This window comes from Cheilinus undulatus, linkage group 17, assembly GCF_018320785.1.
Source record: "Cheilinus undulatus linkage group 17, ASM1832078v1, whole genome shotgun sequence".
In the NCBI taxonomy this organism is placed as follows: Eukaryota; Metazoa; Chordata; class Actinopteri; order Labriformes; family Labridae; genus Cheilinus; species Cheilinus undulatus.
In genome coordinates, this window is record NC_054881.1 from 23,119,755 (window position 1) to 23,145,897 (window position 26,143).

A 26,143-nucleotide genomic window follows, 5' to 3' on the forward strand; every position below is an offset into this window, starting at 1 on the left:
TCTGTCCAAGACTTTTTGAGTTATGTTGCTAACAAACAAACGAACAAACGAACAAAGCCACCCAATCACATAACCTCCTTAGCGGAGGTAATAAAACACTGGTATTCTGTTAAGTAAATAAATGTTGTGGACTGCTGGTTTGATTAAAGATTCCTCAATTATATACAGAAAGTAACCAGATAAGACGGCAGTGCGTCTGTCAGTCTAATGACAGACACTTTTATCTAAATGATAAAAGATGGTACTTGAGGGAGCAGCTGCAGAAAAACTGAGCATTATGGATTTGGCTGAACACAGGAGAAACTGTCACACAGGAGGATGATTAAAACCTTTTTTCCATCTCGAAGACACCTAAAAATAGGCCACATCTGATTTGACTTATAGTCTGGGTTTTGAGGTATTAGTCAAATCTTTTTAAGTTTACACATATTTAATTGGTCATACTTTCAGTGAAATTAACAGAAGACTTTCAAATAAAATGTTTCAAATTGTCAAAAAGCAACAGGTTATTAACTATGACAAATTTACAGAAGGATGAAATGATGCGTATTTAATTCTAAGGCAGTTACTGTGGAAAAGATGGCAGAACAATCAGGGACCTGCAGATTTATGTACTTTATGACCGTTTTCATAACAGCTCTTAGTCGACTTAAAAACTGTAGTATAAACATCCCTTATTTAGTGTTTGTGTGCCATACCTTGCAGATCTTGTAGAGAGAGTCTTGTCCATCTCCTCCAGTGTCTTTGAAGTAGTCGTGAGCTGGGAATGTCCTGTTGATGTCCCTGGTGATGGCGCTGTCCTGAGGGGACTCCTAGCAATGACACAAGAAGGAGGGGGAGACAAATGGGTCAAAGTGGGAGGGATAAGTTTAGAAAGAGTGTAGTAGAGAGAGAGATTAAACCATTTAAAGATTCCACAACAAGTTTTATTAGACATCAACTAGATTTAAATTCCTCAGGGGCCCAGCAGTGGTCAGTGTTCACATTGGTGAGATTTATAGTAAGGGGCAGGATGATTACTGGCGGCACAGAGTGTTCTCTTCTGCAGTACAGACTGTACACATCTCCCTGTCTCTGAACATTTCTGATCTAATTTTAACCAATTTAGAATGTGAAACAAGAAAATGTCTTGTCACAGAAGTATAAACATTGCTAAATATTGTTACAAGTGGTAGCAGTTTACCAACAAACTATAATAATGTTATGAACATCAACAGCCCCCAAAAAAGACGAAAATATTATCAAAAAAGCTGGCAAAATCCATCCATGTGATGTTTTCCTGTGGAAGAAACAAAAACAGAAATCTGTGCTATTCCCTGAGGAGTTCTTTTATGACATATCACATTCAGTCCTAGAAAAGAAAATAGATTCCAGGCTTATTTCAAGAAGTAAATGGTTTAATTGAGACACAAACCAGACACTTAGACAATGCACTATAATACCGCACTGATAAGGGAGTGTTTGCTTTCATTATAACACCTTTTATAACCTCAAATCCTTCCTGTAACAGAGCTGATCAGCTCTGAGAGCTTCTGTCTGGAGGGTAGGAGGGATGGCTGACTCATATGGATAGCAAGAGATGTGGGAGGTGTGAATAAAAATCATTTTAGAACAGGTAAAGACCTATCATTAGCATAGCTTGAAGGACTGGGGGTGTTGTTTTGTTGTGTGTGAGCACTGTTTCTCCTAAAACTGATATGATATTGTTTGTGATAAGTGGAACTACTGGCAGAAATAGCACAGGGCTATGAGCTCATAGCTAAACTAATGCAGCAGTGCATCTCTATATTAAGCATTTAATAGCACGTGACACTGAATTACTAATGTTGTGAAGTACTGTTTTAATCATGTATTGTGCTGAAGACTTGTTTTTTTTTTAATTTTTGTTCTTATTTTTCTAACTGATATTATCTGATCATGTATGTTTAGTCTTGATTTCTCTTAAGTGGATCACAGGAAAAATAGTTGCTACTGCAGGAATATTCAATAGGGATCCCATGTAAGAAGTAAGCTGTCCTTCCCATTTAACCTCCTTTCTGCTGCATATGATAACCTCCTGAGACCTAAGCTTCAGTTGTGAGTGCATTTTAAGTTTCTCCCACTTGTTTGGGATCAGTTGGGTCTGATCGGTTTGAAAGCTCAGCCTCGTCTTTGAACAGGAAGTAGTTTTGACCAAATGATGTCCAGAAATCTACTGAAGGTCCTGTTTCTGCAGAAATTACTGGAAAGCACTGGATCAGTTTAAGAGCATCAGTTCTGGCTGAGAGTCAGCCAGCTGGCAAGTTTTGAGGGTCTTCAGTCAGTCAAAATGGGCTTTTCAGATGATCAGTCTCTAGGATGTAACTCAGAAAGGCCGGGTGGTGGTAGGATTCAGGGCCAGCTGTCGCAAAGTGAATTTGGAATTTAAGAGCTCTATTGATCGAGGGAATTCCCCCAGTTCTGCTCTACATGTCAGGTTCAGACAGTTTTTGTGGACCTCTACGATTTCCTCACGGCAGAACTGCAGATGAAATTTTTCAGTTGTTGTTGTGACCCAAGAGAGAAATGGCACTCTTGATATTGTAGATGAAAATGCCATATAGAAAAGGAAATTTTGTTGTCAGAGGTACAAGGCGGTGACTGCTGATAGGCTCAGAGATTAGTCTGTAACTGTAAATCGAGCACCTTGTTCAAGCAGAGAGAAACACTGGATGCAGGATGCAGAAGTCTCATTTTACACCAAAACCTTCTAAAAAAAGAGCTGCATCAGCCATCTGCTGCCATACATTATCTGTTACATAATGTTGAAGATGTTCAACACATTAACTTAACTGTAAAGCAATTATGCAAATGAGAAATATGGATGATTATCATTTTGCATCAACAATGACATAAAATACCAGAGTGGTCATACACATGATTACAGTTATCCTGAAGGACCTATGACTCTTTGTTCTACGTCATATGGGATTCCTTTCTCCTACATTTCAATCCACAGAGCTTAACTGTTCACATCCATGAAAGAAAAGAGCACAAGAACAGAAGAGACTGTTCATGTTGAGGATATATTCATGTAAGTACAGCAGCATGTCCATAACTCCAACTGCACAGAGAACATAAACAAGCCTGAGGCAACATACTTCCCTGGGATATCCCTCTGCAGTGATGACAGAGCATCGCACCACATAGAGGGAACACCACACACACAGAGCGGTAGCTCCTCCAGACTACAGAGTAAAAAAGATTAATCACCACTCACTTCATTATTAATGATCATTGTATTTAAAACAAACAGACTGTAAATAAGTAATGTTACTCCAACTCAGTGTGGGTGTGACATGACAAATCAAACACACATTTAAAGAAATTTTTACTGTATGACTGAGGGAAGTGGCTCTAAGGTTGGGGTAGATAGTAGGTCAGTTTTTTAAGTTTTAAAGTCATAAATTCTTAAATTGCTTCCATAACACAAAGCACTCCTTGAGACTGTCAGCATCCTATGTCTTTCTCAAAGTCACTGGTGAAAGACTGAGGCTTAGCATTAATCCCTGCAGGGACTTTAAATCTCTGTTATTAAAGCCATCCTTCCAGCTCATGGTCAAAGAGGATACAAACTAATGCTACAAGAAATCCCTTAATTGTAATCACTAGACCTTTAGAAATGACTTTTTTGTAGCTAATAGCCCTTCTTGGTCTCTCTGCGAGCACAACTATTAAGTCCCGCCCTCTCACTTTTTCAAGGTTTCTCTTCAATCTTCCACTGAGGAAGAGAGGGAAACAAAAATAATTCCAGAGTAACAAAAAAAATACAGGAAGAAAGGAATGATGAAACAAAGTGAGCTAATGGGGATCAGAGACCAACAACTGGGTTTTATTTAAAGTTCATTCCAAAACATACACCACACCCTTTACTGCATGTGTGTGTGTAGACGACTTTACTCGATGTGAGTAATGTTGATTGTTCCATTTTGGTCAGAGTGGGATCTGTTCAATGGTTCTTACATTCTAAATATACTGTAACCCTTTGGTAAGACAGGCTAGCTTACATATCTTCCAATTGTCCTTCAACCACAAGTTATGGAATTCTACTTGACTGAAGTAAAACTATTAAAGGTGACATAGCAAACCCCTTTTTTCTCTTTTTAACACAGCCCCCTAAGGTCTGCATAAAACATTTGTGCTGTACTTTGATCAGAACTCAATGTGGATCAAGCACCAGAGGAGGTTTCTGACCATGTGTAAACCAGATCGAAACAGCCTTTTGCAAAACGCCGGGTTGGCTAATGTTACATCTAGTGGGTCAATGGACAATCCACATAACCAAAAAAAGGTACAAAACACTCAGTAAGTATTCATGATATGTCCCCTTTAACAGAGAAATCAATTATTTTATCAGTCTTTTAGCAATAGTGTGTAAAAACTATGTTTCGCAAGACTATCATGGAAATTTTACAACCCCATTTCCTAAAAGGTTGGGGTATGTTAAAGGAAAGAAAAAAAATATGTGCAGTGTCGTATTTAAACCCAGTTCTAATATAAAATAGTACCTGACAAGATGTCAAATGTTATAACTAGAAAATGTATTATTATTTATGGAAAAAGTATACATTCATTCTGAATTTTCCACTTGCAAAACCTTCCAAAAAAGTTGAGACAGAGGCAACAAAAAACTGGAAAAGCTGATCAAAGCTAAAAGAAAACACCAGGTGAAACATGCCACAACTGTTAGAATGAAAGGCTGGGTAAAAAAAAACAGGTTTCAATGTTTTTAAAGCCATTCTGTTTTTCCTCCACATTATGCACAATGTCCCAACTTTTTAGGGAACTGGGGCTGTACTTCCCAATTGTTAACTGAAACTTGGTGTTTTGGAAATGTCTTACATGATTTAACCAGAAATACCAAATAATGCATAACTGAGAGGTTAATGGCCCTTGTCCACAGGCAGTGTGTTTATGCTGACAGCACTTATTTTCAATATAAAGCAACTACTACATTTCAGCATTTTCAGCACTAAGCACCCTCCTCCGTTAGGGGGAAATTTACATCCTTGGCATCAGCTGTTCAGATCACTGATTCACGTCAGAATCACATATGTTAATTTCTGTGATTCTGAATGGATTAAAAATGTCAAAGAATCAATATTCTAAAACATACTTTATTACATCCCGAGTGCATTTTCAACAGAAGACTCCTTACAAGCTATTCCCACTGTGTGCTGTTTCCATCACATATACAGCAGGAGGTGTGTGGCTTGTATGCTGTGCTGTAATGTTTATTGTGCTGTGTCTGGCATACTTACAGACTGCCTGTACTGTCTATGGAGCCTTGAGTTACTCAGCCCAGCTTGTTTTCTCCAAAGAAAAGTTTAAGAGTAACTAAGAATTCTATAATCCTAGGTAAGAGGACGCCTAACCTGACATATATCCTAAGGGTGCTAAAGTAACATAGCCTACTTCAGGAATGCTTCATATGCCAAAATTTACATCATACAGACACTTTCACTATGAGTAAAGAACAGGTAGATTATCTGCCAACAACTGCTGACCAGCACGGGCATGAGAAATAACAGGATTTATCGTCTCCTTCACGTCAAAGACTGGTGTTACAGTTTAATGAGTGACCATGTTAACTGGTGACTACACATCAGATGTATTTGGGTTAATAATGGATATCAAAAACTCAAACAGCTCTGTTGTCTAGTATTTCATATAATTCATATGAATATGTCCAGTGTTGTAAGAATGTTGTTACTACAATAACCGCTCACACTTTCAGCTGAAAAGTCACTAGTTAACATGATCACTTGTTAAAACATAACACCATCTCTCCCTCTCCCAGTGAAGGCTTTGGATTTATGAATGTGTGTTTTTTTTTTTTTTTTTTTTTTTACTTAGGTTGTGAGCACTACCAGCATGAAAAGTGCCAGCTTTTGACACAGGCCCTAACTTAGACACAACCTTGTTTGGATGTAATTCTTAGGAAAGTTAACTAGTCTTTGTTGAGGTTTTAATATCTTAATATCTATATCACCTGCATCTACCAGTTGAAAGTATCTGAAAAATATTATCCATTTATGCAGACTAGATTTTTGGAGAAATCGCTCCTCTATATACAAAACATTTGAAGTGCCCCCTGATGAGAAAATGCAGTACAGCTTATAAGCTCCTTTAAATATATGTCAGTTTTCCCCAACATGGATTCTGTTTCTTAAGTTAGTTCAAATCATACTGATTTATTTCTGAGCTTTAACTTTTCAGAGAAGATTTATTAAGTCACTTGATGCCAAAAAGAGTGGATATAGCATCATGATTAACAGCTCTGTTCACAGCATCAGCTCCTTCACTTTTCTTTAAAGCAGAGTAGAGAAGGAACAAAGAAAAGATTCGCTGAACTTTCCATTTCCATGAGTGGAACCTACATACAAAGCTGTTTTGCAGTGTACTGAGCTCATCTGAGGGATCTATGCTGTTTTACTGGTAAACTGAATGAGTGTTTTGGTTAACAGAAGGGGCAGGAGATGAGTAATATGGCTCAAAAGTCAGATCCTTCGTGTGCATGTCCCCGCCCCAATTGACATCATTGTCAAGACTCATCTTGGCGTTTTGTTGGCTTCACTTTCAACAACTTGAGAAGATGGACACAATGTGTTAATATTTTCATCAAGTCAATGCGCCATAGTTACATCAAAAATACAGTTTCTTTTTTTGTTGTTTTTACATATGACAGAAAAAGCTGATTTACTAATCCTAAAAATTACACTTAACATTTAAACACCTGATAACTTAATTTCAGGCTACTCCACATTTTCCTGAGGGTCTGAATGGGCTTAGAATGACTAATAACATTGATCTAGTTGAACATCAGCCAGTAAAAAGAAGATGTACACAGGCCAACCAGAAATCTGTAAATTCACAGAAAAATGATCAGTAATGGTGTTTTATATTACGAGGTGGAGCTAGTAAGTCCAGTGTGAAGGGCCCATTACAAAGGGCTCCAGTCTCTCAGTGAATGATAAGGATCCATGTTTATACAAGCACCACTTAGCGATACTTATCTGAAGTGCTGAGAGCATGTACAAAGACCTCTGACATAATGGCCAATTAGCTTCCTCGCTGTCCGTCTGTCTGTTCAGTTAAAGCAGGGATTATAATGAGGGTAGCGTGAGAGGGGAGAGAAAACATGACCAGTGTCTCAGAATAGTGGTCGGAAGTAAAAGAGAAACATTAAACAAGTCAAAAGGAGAGAAGAGAGGGGTTTGTGACCATAAATCTTCATGAAAATGTCAAAAACAAAAGTGGTACATAACTACATATTTAGGGGGTACTTTAACACCAAACCAATATGGACTTGAAGTATGATTTCTCCCCTAAAACTGTACTACTGAATAATCGGCATATTGTTAACATTTAAAGGAACAGTTCAGTATTTTAGGAAATACTAATGCACGATTTTTTCCCAACAAGTTTAGATACAAGGAAGGCTCCTGGCTACCCTGGCTTTTTCAAAAGGTAATTAAGACCCACTTGTATCTTTAAGTAAACTAAAAAATATATATATATTCTTGTCTGCATAACTTACAAAGTATTGGTTTAAAAAATGAGTATAGGTCAAAAATGTTTTAGATGTACTTTTGCCATATTTGTGAAAATCTGAAGGATCCAGACTCACATTTTCAAGTTTATGCAAGCCTAGAGCAAACTGCTCTTGCTCCAAAATTGATTAACTCTAGGGAAATTAGGTTGATTTTATGACATTCAATATGAAGCATCTCAAAAACTGACGATCAAAGAACAGTTTTTTTTTTAAATCTAATTCAAAAGGGTTAACCTTTATCCTAGATTTATCGCTCAGGTTTCCTGAGCCTTTATTCTCTCAATCTGGTTTGGTACACACAACTACAATCATGGGGAATACTGCTGACTTGACAGTTGTCCAAAAGAGAATCATTCACTCCCTCCACAAGGGGGTAAGCCACAGATGGTCATTGGTGAAAGGGCAGGCTGTTCTCAGGGGCTGTTTCAAAGCATATTCACGGTAAGCTGACTGGACAAGAAAAATGTAAGAAAAGGTGCAACAGGGATGAATGCAGCTTTCAAGGGACTGTCAAACAGCATTTCTGAGGTACTGTCAAGAGGAAGATGAGAGACATCAGACTCAACAATACAGACAAACTGACTGTCTCCATGCCACATCACATAGATGCAGTAATTCATGCAAGGGGAGCCCAGCCAAGTACTGAGTGCATAAATTAACTTTTTTATCAAGAAGGTCAACATTTATGTGCAAATCCTCTATTAGATAGTTTTATAGTATTCTGGTATTTTGAGATAATGATTTTTTGTGAGCTGTAAGCTGTTATCACAGAGATCAACAAATGTTTTGAACTTTTCACTTTGTGTGCAATTAATCTGTTAGATGTGCCTGTAAATGAATCTGCAAAATGGGTGCATTTTGTTGTAAAGGACTTGCTTTTTTTGGGAGGGGGGGCATTTTAGTAAAACGATGCATCATAGAAGGATATACATCAGTTTAAAGCTTTAAAGTTCAATTGCATTATTTATAGCACTATCAAAATATCAAATTTTTTAATCGGCATTAAAGTCAGATTACTGTAGTTAACCGCAATCCCACCCTTTTTAGAACATTTTAAAATCCCAATATCTTGTATTTTAAACTGTTTTTGTGTCATCTTTGATTTTACTATCTTACACTAAGGGTATTTGACGTCCTGTTTGGATACATACCTGCTTTTATACGTAGAGTGAAGATGATAGCAAGGACTTAACCACAGAAAAAGAAGCTCGTTATGGATTGAGAATGAAATAAGAGTACATTACTACTAGTACTATAAGAGTTTAGATGATTTTTGTCATCTGATCTGTTTGTGAGTTTTTAAGGTGAAATGAGACATTAAGGAGATTTGGTGGACTTGTTTAACATCACTGTGGCTGTAGGGAGATGCTGACATGGCCTAACCAAATTGTGTTGAAAGGGACAATAAAGCATGAGATAAATCGATTAATAAAATAGTGCAATAATAGTGGACCTTAACTGGTCACGATTAACTTGATCAATTTTGACAGCCCTTGTTATTTCTAACACCATATAAGCCTTAAAATATAAGACATACTTTAGATCACTTCAAATAGTCACAAGCCATCTCCCCTCCCTTTAAACTTCCCTCTGTTCTTACTGCAGCCAAACTAGCTGCATCAGCTAAAGCTACTCATGCTCAAATTGAAATAAAGTGACAAAACAAACATTATGCTAGTTTCTGAACACTGTCAAAGTCTGACAAGTAACTGACAAGGTATTTGAGGGCAATATCTGAATGAAAGACCAAATATTTTCTTTGTATAGACACACAATCAAAGTGCTGTAAGCCAAAAATGGCAAAGATTCTGTGTGTGTGTGTGTGTGTGTGTGTGTGTGTGTGTGTGTGTCTATAGCTGGGAATAAGGTACCGGAGCAGTGCTTCCGTGGGAAGGCTGCGTAGCGAGCCGTCTATTGTTTATGTCCCTGATTTTCTCTGACTCAACACAATAGCTGACATGTCACTCTGTTATTCTTTCTTTAGTCCAAAAGCAGCCTGCTGAGATGCCAGGAGACAAAAACGGGCTGAAATCTATCAAGCCTGATGTGAACGCTTCAACCTGAACAGACGTGAGAGCCACACTTACACTGGATTTAAATTTACTAAAGAAATATGAATGAGAAAGAAAATTAAAAGCTTTCTAAAGTCTTAGTTATGTTTTAGCAAAGTCTAGACATAAATTGTAATCACAAACAAAGAGGAAGACTTTATTTGTTTTTCATAAGGGAAGTTAGAGGGGAACAATATTGATTTTTTTGGACAATATCTGCCATGTTGATACTTAAAAACTGTTTTGGCTGAGACGATACTGGCAATGATATACACACTTTTTTCCTGTTTCATGTGTTTTATAGACAGATATAATGCAAGACAGACAACATTTGATTCTACCATGAATAATATATTCTTTACAAATCTACCATTATTCAGTAATAAAACAGTAGGGTTTTTTTTATTACAAGCACATTGTATGCTTCAAGAGCCTTTATGAGAGCTTTTTTGTGAAGCTCATATTTTACAATCCTGATAAAGTGCTTTAAAGGTGTGAGAAATTAAACTGAGAAATGAGCATTAGAAAAAAGGAAGGTCTGTTGGTTCCACTTAAAGTGCTGCTAACTTAACGCTGCATCTCAGGCAGTGGGTCCCAAAGTGCGGCCAATACTCCCTGGGGAGGGAACTGAAGCTATTACAGGGGGGCTGGACGAAGCCACATAAAACAATGCATGCTATTTTGCACTGCCAACAAAGGATGTCAAATTTTGTAAGAGAGCTTTTGGGAAAATGTAGAGTTAGCAATGAATCTGTACCAGATGTCACAACTACTAAAACAAAGGCAAGAAAATATGATAAGTCAAATCTCACCCTTAGCTTTATCTGGGAAATGGTAGGTAATGAGGAGAGTTCAGGCTCCTTCTGCTACAACCTAACTGTGGAGGATAGGTTTTTTGTGGATTTTGAGATACGTATGTTTACATGTATGTGTAAAGATGTGTTGATGTGTAGACTGCTTCACATATCCATGGCATTAGATATATTTCACATCCATTTAGGTATTTCACATGTTAAATGCCTGAACATCCTGCCAGTCTTATTCACCACAGAGTAACCAGAGCAACAAAACAGATGATGTAGGGGACTGGCACCACCACCAAGGAGTAAACTAAACAGTAAGAGCTTTACATGGAGTTCCCTATCATTATCTGGCCGGGAAGCAAAAGCACCTTCTCTTTGCACTCCCTTTGATTAAGAAATGTTGTCTAGTTCTGATAAAACTGCTACTACAGCAGGCTAATCCCTACACCAGCAGCCATTGTTTACAGGCTTGCAGTAAACTAAACTACACCTGTGGCTACTACCTTTTTCTTCTGAAATAGCGCTGATTGGTCCAGTCATTCTCTGCTCAAGAACAAACATGTCAGCTTAAAGCTCTGCAAAATGGACTTGCCTGATGACAGATAAAATCCATTGTGTTTGCAAGGTGATGGGTGAGGAGCTTAAAAATATTACCATCTGCAAAAGGGGGCCTTGTAGAAAAGTTTGTGAGCCCCTGCTACGAGGTGATACACTGTGGTACATTCATATATTTTGCTGATATACCAGCAGTTAATGTTGGCAGAAATATTCAATAATATCGATGATTATGTTTTTTGGCTTTTATCTGCCAACACCAGTATTTTGCTGACGATACTGTGCATCCCTAAGGCAGGGGTTCCCAAACGTTTCAGCCTGTGACCCCCTAAATAACTGCATCAGAGACCAGAGATCCCCACTGACACTGCAGGTGATTAAAGCATATGATTTTGCACAGACAACATCTTTTGCAAATTCACATTTTAGGAAGTTTTTTTTTAAACATTACCTTCATGTAAGCACAAATCTCACAAGATTACTGTGTTTTATTCTAAATTGATCTCATTTCAAGGATATTTCTTTTACAATAATGGACAAATATACCACTTTAAATCATTTCAAATCCTGCAACGTCTCAGTGTCTCGAGACCCCTCTGGGGGTCCCAACCCTCACTTGGTAAACATTGCCCTAAAGGAAATACTCCTTAAATTCAGCAATTTCCTCAGTCTCTCTTTTGTTTTAAACAGCCATTAACCGTTCGTATGCTTGAGCAACCCATGGCTCTGTTTCTTCACCTTAGCATCATCCGGCATTAAATCTTAATCGCCGTCTCATGCCCTACTTTTTGTGCCATTTGTGCACTGAATGTGCTTCTTCAGTGCCAGGAGAGAAGGGGAAATATGAATCTGATCATAACAGAAATGACAGACGGACAGAGGAGAGGACGATGTAAATCGAAATGACAACCTCAGGAACTAACACTACCTAAAATACAATGGCCTACATTTATGGGTTTATTTTCCACTAACATTTCTTACTGCAGGTCTGGCAGCGCTTTCTCTTAGCTGAGAAGCTGCTTGAACTAATATGGTGTTGTTTCAGTGTAGTTTATTAGAGAAACCATTTATTTTTATCAGCAATGATCAACACCAAAACATACCAGACACTGGAAATGTTGTGGTTGTGTAAAGCTTAAATCTCTTATCAACACAGATATTTAATCTTTTGCCAGCATGCTTAGCCAAGTCTCCTCTCACAAGTCAGTGAATATAACTGAAAACTGAAACTACTTTAAAAAGAAGATTTAAAATGTGTGAAGGTGGTGAGTAAGAAATGTAGAACATACATACATCTAAAAGTATGCAAGGAAGAATTAATCCATTGAAATAACATCACATTTATTTAATCAGTACATGTACACAGCATTTTATAACACCATATAGGCCTGACACCTACAAAGCATCATGTAATGAAAAATATCTTACTTGTCACATGGACCCCACTTTCATGATTACAAAACTAAACATGTCTGACTTTTTCCATCATTCCAAAATTGTCTCTCACAAAAGCTTGAATCTTGCAAAAAACCCTTTTACAACTCCAACAACCTTGATTCGTGAAAAAATCACATTGATTATCAAACACTTTAGTGGCTTTACTTTCTTAATTTTAAATTAGCAAACAAAGCATTGTTCATTTTCAGCATTCATGGTGGACAAAAACATGTGCAGTGTCTTTTGGGACACGTCCAGACAGAGTTGTTAAACTGGTCAGTTTGATCTTAATGGGAGAATAATGTGCTCCTCAGAACAGCTGGGTCATGAGTCAGCCATTAGCGGGGGTTTGGTGTGGCCTATTTACAGACTTTTGAAAACAAAGAAGAAATACCGATTAAAAGACGGATAAGGAAATACCATTGGATGGGTGGGTGGTAGTATGTTTGTGTGTTAAAGTGCACTATGTGAGGCTGTACAGAACTGTACAATCTATCCCCAAAGCTACAATAGCCAACCTCTATTCAGTTGGAGGAGGATAATTTTGTTTCTGTTTACCATAGAACATTTTTACTGACAACACAACACGTTCAAGGTTTTAAATAATAGCCTTTTACACATTTTATACCCTCATTTAAATAACAAAAACAGTCTATTCCATGTGTTTTTTATCTTTGCAAATCGAAAAACATTTCATCTTTATATACATTAAGCAAAACCTCACTTTTAACAAAAGTACTCAGCTTTTCACATCTATATAGTCTAAGCCCAGGTAGAGGTGATTAATGTAAAGCTGTTTGTCTAAAAAGCAAGAAGAAGGTTGTCAAATTTTTCAAGACTTTGGGGTGCTTTAAAACGATACAATTTCCAGTATTTTAATGATGCACAGCATTGAAAAGTACAGAATCTTCAAAAAACATTTATTCAGTCAAGATTTGAACCAAAACCTGCCATTTTTTGACAGTAAAAAAGAAGGAATTATCCTGATTGGGGATATAGGACTTAAAATTTGGCAGCCATGATATTAAACACCGAAAGGTATCATATGTTGTTATCTTAAAAGTAAGTTTTCAATTGTGATACGGTGATAGACTTGGTCTCTATGTTTCTGTAGAAGTGGTTTATTGGAATAAAATGTCAGCGAACCGATTAAAATATCATTAGAAAAAGAGAAATACTGTCTAAATCTGTGGTTCTCAACTGGTCAGTTGGAACACAAAGGTGGTTTGTAGAGTTGTTTTCAGCGGATCGTGAATGTGAGTCTGGGAAAAAAAAGAGACAAAAAGTCCAGGAAAAGCCTTCTGCTTGACATGTATCTAAACATTATTTTTTACTGTAAGTAAATTTATATATTTTCTCAACATTTCAACTCACTTTCTCCAAAACTTGCAATTACAAAACTGTTGTCCAACTCTAGTGAAATAATTTCTCAAGATTTCTGTAAATTTGAAAAAATTTACAGGGAGTTGTGGGGAAATGGTGTGTAAAACCTGTCAGACTTTTTTAGACCATGTATTTCGTTCCATTCAAAATTTAAACTTTAAAATTGTTTTTTAAATGAACATTCAACGTTCAACATTTTTGGAAGTTCGGGTCACGCTTCGTCATTGAAGAAAGTGGTGGGTCCTGAGACTAGACCAGTCGAGAACCATCACCTAAATGATATGAATGAATTGTCCGTTTGTGAACAACCAGTGCAACTAAGGAGTTTTCCTGCTATTTTTAACATTTAAAAAGGGAGAAATTATCCTGATTGGGGATCTAGGATATTTATAAATTAATTTTTGGCTAATACCCATATCAATACTGATAAAGTCCCTCAGACCCAAAACTTCAGTCCTTAAAACAATGTTTTAGGATGAACAAAGAAACAAACATAGAACAAAATTTTTAAGAATGAGGATGAAAAAAAAAAGAGTTGAGCTGATGTAGGTCTGTCAGTCCAGGCTAAATCTCAACAAACTTATTTGTTTACATTATTCGTTTACATAAGGATGATATTGAACATCAAAATTTTGGCTGATAGTTACAGCCAAATATTGATTGTACACTGAGACAGAAATTTTTATATCTGCTGATACTGATTACCTTTTTAGGCTTTTATCTGACATTACTGATGTCATGTGTTTAATGTTGTGTGTCCTTAATTTCTGCCCATTTTGTTCGGCAAACTTACATTTTTTTCTTAAAAAAAAACACTTTTAATATAAAGTATTAAAGTTATTTTATTGTACAACCTCTCAATTAATTCTACCCCACCATGCATTCTCCTCTAAATTTTCTGCATTTTACTCTATAAGTGGCATTCTTAAGCAACTAAAGAGCCTATATTCCCTCTTTTTCTTTTCTAATTCTACCCAACATGGCACTGCACCACCACACACCCACCTCCAGAGTGTTGTTCCCCTGAGATCACGAGAGCCGATTGTTTTCCCATAGGAAAAATGGAATGTGTGTGTTTGTGTGTGAACACTAAAGCGATCACGTTTTGGCAAAATAATTTCCCAAGACACTTTGCCCTTTACCCAAAAACATGTCTGAGAAATTGTACCTTTTACTACTGTGGGAAATAGAAGTGGCAAACTGTCCAAGTGAAATACAATAAATCCTCATTAAGACACAGCTCTCAGTTTTAAGCATGCTTTCAACCCTCTGCAGATTCTGCAACATTTATCACTTCACAAGTGAAAAGACAAGAGTGATTTACAAAAATAAAGTTCTGTTTGACATTCAGACATTCAATACGCCATTTCTGTACACACCACTCCTGTGAACGCCAGTCCTGTACACGCCAAAATAAGGTATAAATAGGAAAGATGGCAATGCTTCACAGATGACAGACAAAATATTCAAAGACAGCATTTAAATCTAACTACTACCAGTGTACATCATACACGCATACTCACAAAATACAGTATTAATGAAGGGAAGTGAAGTGCTGCTAATAAAGCAATGAATGGTGATAACTCTGTTAGCACCCAATGAGAACACTGTAAACAGTCCAATCAGCCAATGGTCAAATCCTTACACTCATACAACCTTATGCACACAACAATGCATGCAAAAAGTAACAGTTTTGAGTCATTTTTTGCTATTTTTTCTAGTTTCCTCAACTTACAAATGAAGATTGCAAAAGTAGCAGCTGACTAACAGTCACATTTAAGAACTGTACATTGTGGAAACGAGGCTGGCAACTACACAAATACATTTTCCAGTCTGCGCCGTTCCTTCAAACAACAGTCATATGCCTAAAGGGGAGCCCTCTCTGAAATTTACAGGAAAATTAAATTCCCAACAGTCCTTTTTTGTTGATTTAACAAGGCAACATATACTGAGAAACAGTCATAATCATGCACATAAGGCATCACTGAGCCAACACTGTGCAGTGAAACCACAAACATTGTGTGAAACCTACTAGTAGTTTACTAAATCTTCAATTTTAGTAGGAAAAAAAACTGGATTATTTGTTGAATTTTCTTTGGTAGATAAGATAAAGTGTATAAAGCTAGATTATCTGAACCCTAATAAAATGTGGTACAAGCTTCCATGGTCCGAATTAGAGCTTATTTTATTATTTGAGTTTACAATACGATATGTACATTAAGATTTGATTGAGCATGTAATTGGTCTTGGTCGACTGTGAAAGATGAGAGCAAAAACAAGCCACAGAACTTCACATGGCAACAAGATGGTGGAAACAGACTTCAACACATGCATACACAAACACACATGGAGGTGAGGGGTCAGACCACTCTTCATGGTCAGCCTGCTGGCAGAGTGAATGGGCTTTTTGTCTGTTTCGTTTACATGACATCCTCCTGTGTTGCCATGTGTCTGTGTGCACATGTGCGAGTCTCCACACTGAGATTTGTATCAATATGCAAATGTGATTTTACCACTTTGACAATATCCCTCTCGGCTGATTCCCAAAGAGACGACCATCACAGTCCAAAGGGTCATTCATCTAAATGCTGATCTTTTTTGCCTTCCTTCAAAAGTCTACAAAAATTAGCCCAAAGATGTACCAAAATCAAAACCCTAACCCTAACAATAAGTGCGAAAATACATCCTTTCTTGGTCCTGCTTTGTCTCGTTCACAATAATGAAAGACTCACATAACCACAATGACAAAAGTGCAATATGATTTTTTTAACAATGAATGTGATGAGAATGTTTTAGATTAACAGTCGTACAGCAAAGCCGAGTAGCAGATCATATATATTATAAAAATCAGTATCAATATGTGAAACGATGACTTGGTTGACGAAATTTTGTTTCACACAACATCAATAAATAATTTAAAATCTAAAAGTCCACGGTAAAGATGTCTTGTTTATGAAAAATCATGAACAGTTCATTCTGCAATCAAGCATATATCCTTTCTTATCACTCCTTTTGGATTCTCAGTCAGGGAGGACAGAAACATTGGATACACAAAGCATCGGTTTACTGAGCTGATAAGAGCAGAATATCCTCATCTCAGTGCTTTCTAACCAGCAGGTGAGTCTTCTGTTTGCATTCATTTCTTCCTTTTTTGCTTTCACTTGAGAGAGTGCTGATAATCAGGTCAAACAAAAGTCACAATGTTTTAAATACTTCACATACATCTTCTGTTGTAGTTTTGGCAAAATCAGTTAAAGATAAAATATTCAACCTCAAAATAGTTCACTCCTCTGGCCAACTTTCACCATTTTCGATATATCACCCCTGTCTACACAAAGTACAGAATGCTGCCTTTCCTTTGCTATTTTCAAACACCTTGCATTTCTTTTTGAACCTTTTCCTCCAAAAGTGCTTTCCCCTTCCATCGTCTTTGCCAGCTGTGCAAAGAGGACGCCTGTGAAAACCTCTAAATGCGACAGAAACAGCAGTGGAAGATCAACGCCTCCGCCCATCTCTTTAAAGCCCATTTAAGCTAAAAAGAGGAGACGTTTTACAGCAATCAAATTAGGCATCGTTTAAAGTTCAAACCAGGTTCCCTCCTCGTGTGCTCCTCACACATGACACGTTGTGCCGATTCCTATTTGGCCATGACCGTATCCATACCCTGGCCCAAAGCATCTTTTCTCGACGGAGCCGACGAAAGCTTTTTTGGTGTTCTTGACCCCGAAGTTGGTGCCACTGCGCTGTAAACAGAAGGAGCAGAGGCGTTTGAGGCCCTTTCTGAAGGCAGAGTTAGAGAGGCTATAGATGAGACAGTTACAGAAGCTGTTGCTAATGGCCAACCATGTGGTTAGAAACGAGGCTGCGGGGTGGTGGTAGATCCTAGCACTCTCTAATAAGAAGTAAAGGATGTAGGGCAACCAGAGGATGTAAAACACACTTGTGATACGAAAGAGTACCATGGCGTATCGTTTGTCTGGGTAGGTTGATGTGGGCTGCTGATAGTGCTGTTGGGATTTGTGCATTTGGGATAAGTGTGGTAGCTGCCCTTGCTCTTTTATATTGTTGTCCTTGATTACAGATCCCGGGCCCTGCAGCTGTTGGGGTCGGTAGCGAGCGTGGCGCTCACTGATCTCCCGGGTGTGCTGCCGGCAGATCTTGAAGATGTTTGCGTAGGTGAAGCAGACGGTGAGAGCAGCGGGGGCGTAGAGCAGTGCAACTATAAAGGTCGTGAAAGCTGGCTGTGTCCTCCACTCTACTGCGCACCACTCCACAACATCGCCATGATAACCAGGTTTCCCCCAGCCAAGGAAGGATGGGAGAAACACCAGAGAAGAATAGAGCCATATCAGAGCGATGCAGAAGCGTACCCGACACGGCGTCACCAGGGAAGCATAGGTCAAAGGGCGTGTGATGGCGATGTAGCGGTCCACGCTCACGCATGCCAATGACGCCATTGAAACAGACTTCAAAACAGATACCATGTACCCAAACACCTGGCAGGTGAGTCTAGGGTTGAGGCCCTGGAGGTGATGGAGGAGGGACAGTGATGGGAATAGGCAGCTGACCCCCACCAGCAGATCAGCGTACGCCATAGTCTGGATGAAAGCGCTCGTGGTGTGCTGGCTGAGCAAAGGGGCACAGTGGAACACAAAAATCACAACTAGGTTACCAGAAATAATCAGAACAGTGAGCAGGAGGATGATGGAGACTTCAAGGAGGCAGGTGGAGAAAGCTTGCGAATAGCCTATCTCAAGGAGGCAGAAGGGAGCAGATAAGTTTGAAGGGTCAGCAGAGCTTTGGTTCAGTGGATCCAGGGAGGAATTCATGATCATGGGCAGGAATACCTGTCAGCGGGGCCCTTTAGGGGGAGGGTGAACCAGTGTTTTGATGGGTGGCTGGCTGGTTCTTAAGGTAGCTGTACAGTTTCAGTTCAAACTCGACGTGTCATGCTGCGAATCCACGCTGAGATTGCTGTCTTCTGCCATCTCGGATGCAGGAGGGATGGAGCGTACAGCGAAAAAAGAAACCTTGCTTTGTCCTGAATGCAGGCAGATGTGGTTTTACACAAATGTACGAAAACAACAGAGTAAAACAGATGAAAATATAAAAACCAGAAATGTCTGTATCCCTTTTCTTCTTTCCTTAACTCCCCAAATGAAGGCACAAAACAAGAAGTGTGACTTTGTTTAAAGGAATTCCAGTCCAATCTATGCTTGAAATACCTCCGCTCCCTATAAAGTCTGAGATGTCTCCAACATCTGCTGCAGCTGCAGAGAGCAGAGATGAGGTCCGCTTTTATCTGTCTCAAGTCCACAGAGTCACAGATGCAGATTCCAGTGAAAAGACGTGATAATGTAACATGCCGCAGACATAAACGAAGGAGAATATTTTCTTCCTTTTATTCCGTCCTCCAGCTGTTTCTTCTTTCTTCCTTGTCCTCTTCACTTTCCTGTTTCTCAGCAGGCTTCCACGAGCTGAGAGGATGTAAGCAATGCGCAGGGTCACTAGTATTTAAAACACGTCCACGCTCATATACAAACACACCTCAGCTGTTGTTTCTATCCAGAGGAGCAGCAGCTATGTCTGGAGTGGAAATGAGGTAGGCAGGCATACCAATGCTGGGAGAACCCCCCTGTGTTCTTTTATCCTCCTTTGCTGTCTCTCTGCCACTCTCTCACTCTCTCTCTCCAGCTCCCTCTGCCTCTCGCACTACAGAAACAGTGGCATGGAGGCCCCTCCCCTTTCCTGTGGCTCCAACCAATGATTAACTGCAAGGGCACGAGGCTGCCTCATTCGCCCACCCTCACATCCCTCCCTGTTTTTTTCTTTTTTTTATGCAATGTTTCTCAAAATCACCATAAGAATATTAAAACATTTAGTTTTACAATGTTAAAATTAGAAACAGGGAGTGTTAACCCAGCTCTTATTCATTTTGATCTGGATTTTTAACTGATCTAAAACCTCTCAAGAAACATTATCCCCACTAGATTCAATATTATGATCCATAAGAATCTCAATTATTTGGTCTATATTACAGAAAATCTGTAGGGTTGATTGCAGTGGAACAAAACCTGCTTGCCAAGGAAAAGGCTTAAAATAAATACCATAATTATTCAAATAGCAAACCAAGGACATAGAGCACAGGACAACAGCTCTTTCTATAGCCCTGTGCATCTTAAAAGTGATACTGCTATATCAGGCAAAAAATAAAATCTGCTCTTGTGTGTGGTTTTAAAATCTGCTACAACTAAAAATGAAATAGAGAAAGCAGCAGATCTCCTGATGTCATTTTCCAAACTCTGTTTCCTCATGTCATGAATCTCTTTTATGCCAAATAAAACTGCAAGCATTAAATCATTTTTTACCACTTTTTTACATTTGTATCTGCTAATAATAAACTGCCGCAGCATGAAAAGCGTGAGAGACTGAGAGACGGATTTGAACACATGAAAGCACAGCACAAATAATTCAATTTGCGCTCATAGCTGCATGTAATTAGCAGCTGATTCACTAACACAGCAAGTAATTATGCAATTATCTACTGGGTCTGCCTTCAAGAAGCAAGCTGCAAGTGAAGGAGAGTTTGAAAGGCGCTTTTCAATGGTGGAAGTTCAGAATAGAAATGAAATTGAAAGGCTGCTAAAAATATGATTTTCCAACAGCTGCATTAACTCTGAGATACACTGGTTGGAAATATAAAAGAATGTCTTTAGTGAAAATACAACTATTGGGAGGAATGTTAAAGGTACTGCGAGGAGTTTCTTTATGGTTTTGAAGCACAATATTAAAAGTGATGCCGCTTTATGACATTCAAAATCAAACAAGACAATCCGTGACAACATAAACTTCTTTTTTTCCACATCTTTTAATGCCTAAAATCCCTGCCGCAGGGTAGGTGTCATGTAACTGTATCTGCATAACATCCAAGAACAGCCTGTTTTACCTTTTTCCAACAACAAAAAAAGTCACAAAGACTAGGCTTTGGAAAGAAAGCATGCTTATTTTCCCCCAGAATCCCCCAGGTATTTTTTGCATGTACAGGACAAGCAAAGCAAAACCAAAATTACTTCACAGGAGCTTTAAATTCCTTCACTCGTTTGATTATGATATTCTTTGGTGATGAAGAACTTTATGGTTAAGGCATTAACACTAAAACTTGTTCCCATCTGCTAGAGTATCGTGTGGAGATATAATAACCCTCCAAAAGATATGTAACCAAAGGTACTTTGCTAATCTTGTAAAGCCAATGGATTGGCCAGATTCCTTGTCAGTCATCAGGAAGATCCATCTTGCAAAGCTCCAATCTGAAACAACTGAGCCAAGTCTAACAACGGACCAGAACAATCAGCATCAAAGGAGGTAAGTACCGGCAGGGATTAGTTGTACTGGTAGCATGTAGCAATGGCTGCTGCTGGTGTAGCGACTGGCTCGGATGAAGCTATAGTATTGTGGCAGTTTTATCTGAACAGGATCTCAATTCTTTATTCAAAAAAAGGGCAAAGAATCACATTGAAAGCTTTTTTCTAGGGGGTATGGATACTTCTGCTTTGGCCTAAGTTCGCAATAGCCTCAGGAGGGGTTTTTCATATTTGGAAGCCGGTATTCATAACAGCTGCTGGCGGAGTGGGCAAGCAGCAACAGATTTGATCAGATTTGGACAGCATTTCTTTACTGAAAGAGGGGCAAAGAGCCACACTTGAAGCTTTTCTTGGCAGACATGTTTTTGCACTTCTCCTTACTGGCCTCAGCATGACTTTTATCCACTAACAAGCTCACTGTTCATAAACTTGAATAGCGTATTCAAGTATAGAAATCAGGTACTGACATGGTACTGGTACCAACACATCCAATACCTACCGGACTGGATTACAACACAGACATTAAAACTTTATGTAAATACCCCGCCACCCCAAATGAATGGCAAGAAATACATTACTGAATTTGTGTTATTTATGCTTTATCATGGTAGTTTCCTTTTCTTAACGCACTGGCAACCTTTAAAGATATTTCTGTGAATCATTTATGATACCCAGACAGCTTTTATTCTCCTGCTGACTTTCAACACAATTTTTTATCTCAAAAATATCAATTCAGGCACCATTTAGGCACCGGCACCATTCCAAAATAATCAATTTAGCACTGGTATCAGAAAACACCCAAACAATACACTGCCTGTGAGCTCATGCTACAACCAGAGCTGCACATGCCTGCGTCCACATTTTGTCCTATTGCTCTAATTGGTCAGTGATGAATGTGATAGACAGAAAATTCGTCAGATAACCTCCCAAGATTTTTTCAAAAGTCCTGCCTTTCCCATACACTTGGTATGGGAGGTTTCCCAGATAAATGCATAGGATATATAAAACAGTCTAGCGTGCCAGGTTATTTAGTGCTTTACATGAGCTTTAAATTCTCCAATAGTTTAATTATGACATTCTGTTAAAGCACTTTGTAAACAAATGTCTTTAAAGGTGCTATATAAAAATAAATGGAGTTACTATTTTCATTAATATTACTATTACTTGGTGATGAACTGCACAGTTAAGGCATTTTCTAACATTTGCCAGCATCTCCTGGAGTATTGTGTGGAAAAATAACAATAAAAAAGTTGTAATGAGGTCACCTTTCTCATAACAAAAATATGTTTATAGATAACATCCCATCCAGCTCTACACACATGTTAACACACAGTGCACTAGTTCTTTTTACAATGCAAAGCTGGCATTACAATGGTTCTTATGTAATGTGTAATTACACAAATGGCCAAGTTTCCTCCAGGGTTTTTTCAGATATAAATGTGGTTTGTTGCTTTCTGTTGAACTTGGCAACTTTCAGCATGATTGTCTGAAAAAGCAAAAAGGAGAGAGGAGACGACTGTGCTGCCAAATCCACAGCACTTAGTGGAAATACTATTTTGTTGTTATAATAAAATAAAGGTTGTTAAATAATGTAGGCACAGGACAAGTAACACTGAGATGTTTTTAAAGGTTTGTTTGTATACTTTTCTTTGGCAGAATGTTTGCATCCTGACAGGTATTAAATCCATGCATGAGTGTTTGCTTCTTAACAGGTAATAAGCCACGCACAATTGTTTTAGTGCATCTTTAGTCTACGAGGCTCACCAGCCTCAAACAGTTATGCACCTGCTCTGTATTCTGCATGCATCAGAAGATGCTAGGTCTCCTCTCAGCTTCAGAGTTGCTCTCACACAGTCAATTATACCCAGGTAGCATGACCTCAACAAATATTCTTTAGCTCCCCTTGTAGAAACATAAAGAGCAAGCTTTTTATTTCAAGGTTCTATAGGACTCATTACAAAACTATTGAACTCCATCTTTTCCATTTCTTTAAACTGATTAGCCCTCTAAGTCTCTTTCTTCCCTAATGATCCCTCTGAATCCAAGCTCGAGTTATTGCCAGCCAAGTTATTTTTAGATTGCATGATGTGATGATTGCATTTAATTACTCAGAATCCTGCACTAAAATTAGAATTTTCAGTGGGTAGTAATCACTGTCAGATTACGTGCTGCATCCTAATGACTTTCTGAAGACTGCAGCGTGTCTCGTGCAGGGCAATTTGGTGTAGCGTGATGGAGACCCAAACATTACCCACACACGCACACCAGCCTGCACCTTTCTCCCCCGCAATCCAGACACACTCCCATGCTTTCACGCACCTCCTCTGCCCACCACACGAGGAGCTAAAAATAGACGACAGTACGACGACTGAAAAGGGGTTGGGAGAAGAAGAGGAATGGGAGGAAAAAGCACGAGGAAGGGAGTCAAAGGAAGCACAGAGCTCATCAAAGATGAGAGGAGGAAGAGGCGGAGGAGAGGAAGAAAAAATACGATGTAGCGGGGAACAAAACGGCAGGAAGAAGAGAGGAGCTGCGAGGGTGAGGAAAGAGGAAGAGCGTGATGTACTGTCACCTGGTTGCACAGCTGAGCACAACTTTGTCCTGCTAGCTGTCTAACTTGTGCCTCCTTGCAGGTTGTCAACACCTGAAGGTCACGCTTACTGTAGCTGACACGCAACACCATGCCCCTACACTCCTGTGAAAAATAACTGATTTTAAGGGGAAGGGGCAACCAGTGATTAAATTAAATGAGATAAAGAGGATCATTCTGTTGATATTCTGTTGTAAAATCATAGTTTGTCTGGTTAACAGTGTTATACTCTGTTATCTGTTAACAGACCTTAGCTCTTAGGGACAGGATTGGTTGTACAAGGTTTTACATGACTAAGGTACCAGTTGCTTTTAAACAATGAATTCCTTGTTGTTTTGACAGACAGGATTATACATGACAGGAAATGTACAATCTGGAAGAACCCCGGGGGGGGGGGTGTAATGGAAAAACTGGGTTTTAAATTGTAACTCAATGTGAAGTCTTTGTTCCCAAAAAATTTTCTTTGGAATACTGTGATTTATTTTCATGAGGAGATCTTCGCACTTAATATGAGACTCTTAAGAAATATAGACTTAAAGAACCTATTTTAACTCATCTCAATTGATCATCTTACTTTATTTTCTATGTCTTCAAAAGACTAACCTTATATGCTGTCAAACATTCTGACTGGTATGATACCCCCTTCTGTTTCCTGTAAATGGAACAAAAAATAAAGTCTCCAAAACATCTGTATCAGGACCGTTTTCACGCATGTATTCCTGCAACATACCACCTATTCTTATAATGGCTTTGTTCGGCATGGCTACAGAAGGGATATCCCTTCCAAAATCCCAATCATACTCCCTAACATTTGCTTTCCATCTTGCCTGCGGACTCACATGCCTGGTGGGTTAGAGATGTCATGGCACATTAAAACTGGAGGAGCTAGGATACCGCACCAAGGGTTCTATTGCATACCACCATCAGACATGGTAACCCTTCCTGGATAACTTTAATAGCCTTCCCAGTGCCAGCATTTTCTGGCATTTTCCACACACACACACACACCACTTAGATGAAGTTTTATTTTTCTTGAGAGTTCACAATTATTATTGATGTTTCTGTTAATATTGCCTTAAAATACCTATTATGCAATTTTTCTCTTCATGCCCAACTCCTAAGATGCTTGTGTGGCTAATTTTATGATGTGTTTGATTTCATGAGAGTCAATTAAAAACAGATGAAATTAAATTCTGGTGTCATGACAACCCCACAGGGGACATCTAATCATTTGTAAATAAAGCAAACAAAGAGACCCCCTGATATTAGTAATGAAGCCCAAATTGATATCTCAGTAATTTTGGGTGGTAAGTTCTTCAAGGGTTTTCATTAAAATTGGTTAGTAAACTGGAAATATGATTTTTAGGGTATTTGAAATTAGCCAGAGGATCCCTTTTATTACTGTCATTAAAAAAATCTGCTGTACAATGGGTGCATTTTTTAAAATAATTTTATTAAGAGCCAGTGTCCGTATCCAGCAGCAGTACTAACTGTTTTGGAAGATGCTATAAAAGGGATGTTGGAACTTTTTTTAATGACGTCAGCCTCATTTGTCATGTGATCGCCATCACTGTGGTCTTAAAGTCCTAAAGTCAAACTGTAATGGGCAGTGTCCATTGTAATGTGAACAACAGTATTAGCTGTAGCCCTGTATCAAAAAATCTATGTACATGCACCTTGCTGATGTATGCATTGATACAGATTTTACAGGATCAATGTGGCCATAGATGCTGTTACAGCATATATATATTATATATATATATATATATATATATATATATATATATATATATATATAAAAATATATATTTATTTATATATATATAAATAATTCACACACTGAAGTGGCATGTCAAAGAACATGTCAAAGTGGGATGCAATTAATTTCTTGTTTATCTTGTTTTAGATTTTATCAGAAAATCCACAGATCCAAAAATGACACATGGTCTGAGTTCATTACAATTTAAAGTTAAGACTCTAAGCTGCCATTCTGGCTGACTCCCATCTGTTTATTACTAAAACACAATATTCACCACCGCCCAGCTGGTGGCTCATAATCCTGATGATTGTGTTCATATAAATATAAAAATAAACAGCCGCACTGTGCCAACCTTTGTGTCAGTGTGATATAACAAAAACACAAAAAGAACTGCTGGGCTGATGTCCCATTTGAGCTTTTTCATAATAAAAGAAATGCCTGCAAGGATTGGAAATGAAAAGACTTTCAAAGAACCGATCTGCAAAAAACAATGTCATTTATGTCTGAGAATTCCTGATTTTTATCTCGGTAAGATGTGCCTAGAGCGAGGACATAGAGTCATTCTTACTTCAGGCCAGGGTGGTTAAAGTTGTTATGTAGTCAACACAAAAACATCACTGTACGAAGATAA

The 26,143-nt window shown here is 38.4% G+C and overlaps 2 protein-coding genes across 3 annotated transcripts in view; both read right to left on the bottom strand.

Annotated features, from left to right (window-relative positions):
- The window catches only part of LOC121525010 (rab GTPase-activating protein 1), a 127,509-nt gene that overhangs the window by 43,315 nt on the left and 58,051 nt on the right, over positions 1 to 26,143 (bottom strand). For both annotated transcript variants that reach the window (XM_041810695.1, XM_041810694.1), the window contains one exon: positions 699 to 812. In XM_041810695.1, coding sequence (XP_041666629.1) covers positions 699 to 812 — 114 coding nt within the window. The remainder of the gene's footprint in view (positions 1 to 698; positions 813 to 26,143) is intronic.
- Positions 15,792 to 19,469, bottom strand: LOC121525011 (probable G-protein coupled receptor 21). The gene has a single exon (XM_041810696.1). The coding sequence runs from the start codon at positions 18,635 to 18,637 to the stop codon at positions 17,414 to 17,416; it is 1,224 nt and encodes a 407-aa protein (XP_041666630.1). The 5' UTR covers positions 18,638 to 19,469; the 3' UTR covers positions 15,792 to 17,413.

Bases quoted from the DNA above. Each gene is read 5' to 3' on its own strand.
- LOC121525011 (XM_041810696.1), bottom strand. From the start codon at position 18,637: ATGATCATGAATTCCTCCCTGGATCCACTGAACCAAAGCTCTGCTGAC.